The 3139-nt window shown below is 39.7% G+C and overlaps 1 protein-coding gene across 2 annotated transcripts in view; it reads left to right on the forward strand.

Annotated features, from left to right (window-relative positions):
• Nucleotides 1–3139, forward strand: part of acvr2a (activin A receptor type IIA) — a 63968-nt gene that overhangs the window by 22884 nt on the left and 37945 nt on the right. For both annotated transcript variants that reach the window (XM_015371699.1, XM_015371700.1), the window contains exon 2: nt 2702–2909. In XM_015371699.1, coding sequence (XP_015227185.1) covers nt 2702–2909 — 208 coding nt within the window. The remainder of the gene's footprint in view (nt 1–2701; nt 2910–3139) is intronic.

The raw sequence follows: 3139 nt of genomic DNA on the forward strand, positions 1-3139 counted from the left end.
TTTAGTCCAAGAAAACATTATTTTATTCGTTTAGTTTTACATTTTAGTCTAGTTTTAGTCAGGACATAATTTTAACCTTTTACTTTTTTGTCAGCAGATAATATTTAACATTTCCTAAAATTATTTCACATTTCAACATTTTCTCATCTTTTTGATAGAAAAAACTCAATTTTAAGGAACACATGCAGACATGGAAGATTTCCTGACAATATTTGCATATTTATTTTGAACATTATTAAGGTTCAAAGACACAAACACAAATGCTTGCATTAAAGCAAATAAAATACACCTGACAAAGGAAACAAATAAATAAAATAAAGTGTTAATGAACTTTACACAAGTGCTGGCTGTTTAAAGCTAGTTCACATAGAATAATAAAATAAATAGATTTGAGATCAATGTTGTTTTTATGTTGTTTATGTTTTTAAATTAACAGGCTGCATTAAGTGAAACAAATACTGAGGCAAACGGTTTTATGATTGAGCCGTTTCCACGGACAACTAAATTAAAAATATGAGAGTAAAGATCTTTTTTAAATCACACATCTTTTTAAAATTCATCAAAATACAGTGAAAGCCTGGTATTTTTACTTACTTTAACATGCTGTTACAATTTCCCACTAGCTCAGGCCTAAAGCACAACATATATTGTGTATTTTTGTTAAAATGTGTGTCGGCTCAGTTTTAGCATCCATCCCGCTAACATGCAGTGCTGCTAAAATTCCCTGAAATGCGTAAAAATGATAATTATTTTAACTCTGTAGAGCTCCAGGATTCCGTTTCCTCACTTCTTCTTGCTGGAGTAAATGTCTTTAACGCTGGGGCTGCTATCTTAGCTTTAGCTGCCCTAAGGTGCTAAATGGTGGGCTAAATAACAATCCATCAACGCTGTCAGATCAAAGCAACGTTCTCTAACCTCCGGATGCAGCCGTATTCCTGCAGGGGGCACATCTAATGCAGTTATGCCCCCCCTTATTGTCTTGTTCTTTCCTTTTCAGCAGCTTTTCTTCACACATAATTCCTGTTGCGGAAGTGGGCGACTCGCTTTGGGGCGTTGCGGTGATGACAGATGTGTTTTTTTTTTTTTCTTTTCTAGTTTTCTCAGTATAAAGCTGTTTTTGCCTTAAGTTCTGGCTACTGTTGTACTTCCAAATGCTTTACTCATGCAGCTCCATCTGATTATTTCCCCATGTCTCCTTGCTGCACGTATGTGGAGTAATCCAATTATTTCTGCATTTTTCTGTCACATATGAAGCGGTTCACGACTGCACCTGTTGCTGGAAAAACACTCCTGCGCTTCGCAGTAAAACGACGTGACGAGAGAAAAGCGCCGTCAGGCCCGGATGGGCGGCAGAGTGACCTCGCTGCCCTCTGCAGCTGTTCATGCTGGCTGTAAAGGGAGGCTGCAGGGCTTTTTAGGAAGGCGTTAACCGGCTTTACTTAAAGCTGCCTTATTGAAATATGCATCACGTCCTGATTTCTTTGAGCCGCTGGCTCGTCCTCTGTGGCCCGATTTCACAGCCATCTCATAAATTGCACAATTATTCTCGTATTTATTCTGATCTTTTTAGTCGTAAAAATTAGTTGGAACACAGCAAATCAAGCAGGTATAAACAACTAACAGTTCAGTTGTGTGGGATTTTTCCTGTTTTCATCCATTACATATGGACCCTCTGTAATCACATCTTAAAAACCCCCGTCGGAGTGCTTTACTTGAGAAACCGGTGATTTTTATCACTCGATACCTCAGCAGAGCTTGTTGGAAATCACTGATTGTTCCTCATTTGAGCTGAATGTCGTGTAATGAGAGCTGCGGGATTTGGAGAATGGTGCAGTGATTTTCAGGAGCCTTTTGATGTTTGATTTGCATGTTTTAAAAAACGGTTTCACACACAAACCCTCCAACACATCAGAAGGTCACTATGAAACGTTTGCCGTTAAGTGCGAGCGTGGGAATCAAAGCAAGAAACCTTTTCATCATTTTTTTTCTCACATCGCTTCCACAAACTTTTATGTGTTCTGCTGGGTTTTTATGAGGCAATATAATGTAGAGCATGACTGTGAATTGGAAGGGGAACCACTCTTGGTTTTTATGCTTACTGTGTGTCGTATTCAGTCCCGTTGATGTGACCCAGATTGTTTAGGCCTGCATGTCAAACTCAGTGAACATGGCATCTCTTCAGTGAAGTATAGTGATGGCAGCATCATGCTGTGGGAAGACTTTTTGTGACCGATCAGTGTTGATGGGGGAAAATGGACATTTAGAGTCGTGAAATAATTAATCAGTTGGAGGTGAAGGAAATTGTACACTAAAACAGTCGGTCCTGTCCTGAAGAGAAATAAAAATCTGTGTGAGAAGCTGGTAAAGAGACCCCCCACAAGCACAGACTTGGGGGGGTCTGGATAGAGATATATGCTTTCAAGGTTTTAATCTTCTCTCTCACCTCGCTGAATTTTCAGATTCAGCTTTGAAAAATTGCTGCCTTTGCCTCCGACTGTCTTTGATGCCCAAATATACAGAAAACCACATCAGAGGCAACTTTCATTATTACTTTCCTTCATGTTATATATTCAGACTGTTATTATTCAAACAAAACAAAGTTATCTTTTACTTCATTTTCTTGTCGCAGTGCTTTTCAGTTTCCCTCTTGGAGAGCATAAAAAAAAGAACAATCTGAAAGGAGTCCCTCTGTCCTCCGCAGGTGCCATTCTGGGACGCTCAGAGACGGAGAAATGCATCTACTACAACTCCAGCTGGGAGAAGGACAGAACCAACCTCAGCGGCATCGATATGTGCTACGGCGACACGGACAAGCGGCGGCACTGCTTCGCCTCGTGGAAGAACGTGTCGGGCACCATTGAGATCATCAGGCAGGGCTGCTGGCTGGACGACATGAACTGCTACGACAGGTAAACGGGAAGACTGCTGAGAGAAGATGATACTAATAACCGTTTAACTGTTTCTAAGGTTGTTTGGGTTTTTAGTTTGAGAGCTTTTAGAAGAAAGAAATATACGGAAGAGGATTAGGGCCACTGGAAAAAAAAAAAGTTAATAGATTTTTACATTTTATTTCAGTTTAACATGGGGTAAAAAGTCAGAATTCTGACTTTAATCTCAGATTTCTGACTTTAATCTCAGA

This window comes from Cyprinodon variegatus, unplaced genomic scaffold, assembly GCF_000732505.1.
Source record: "Cyprinodon variegatus isolate N-32 unplaced genomic scaffold, C_variegatus-1.0 Scaffold63, whole genome shotgun sequence".
Taxonomy (NCBI): Eukaryota; Metazoa; Chordata; class Actinopteri; order Cyprinodontiformes; family Cyprinodontidae; genus Cyprinodon; species Cyprinodon variegatus.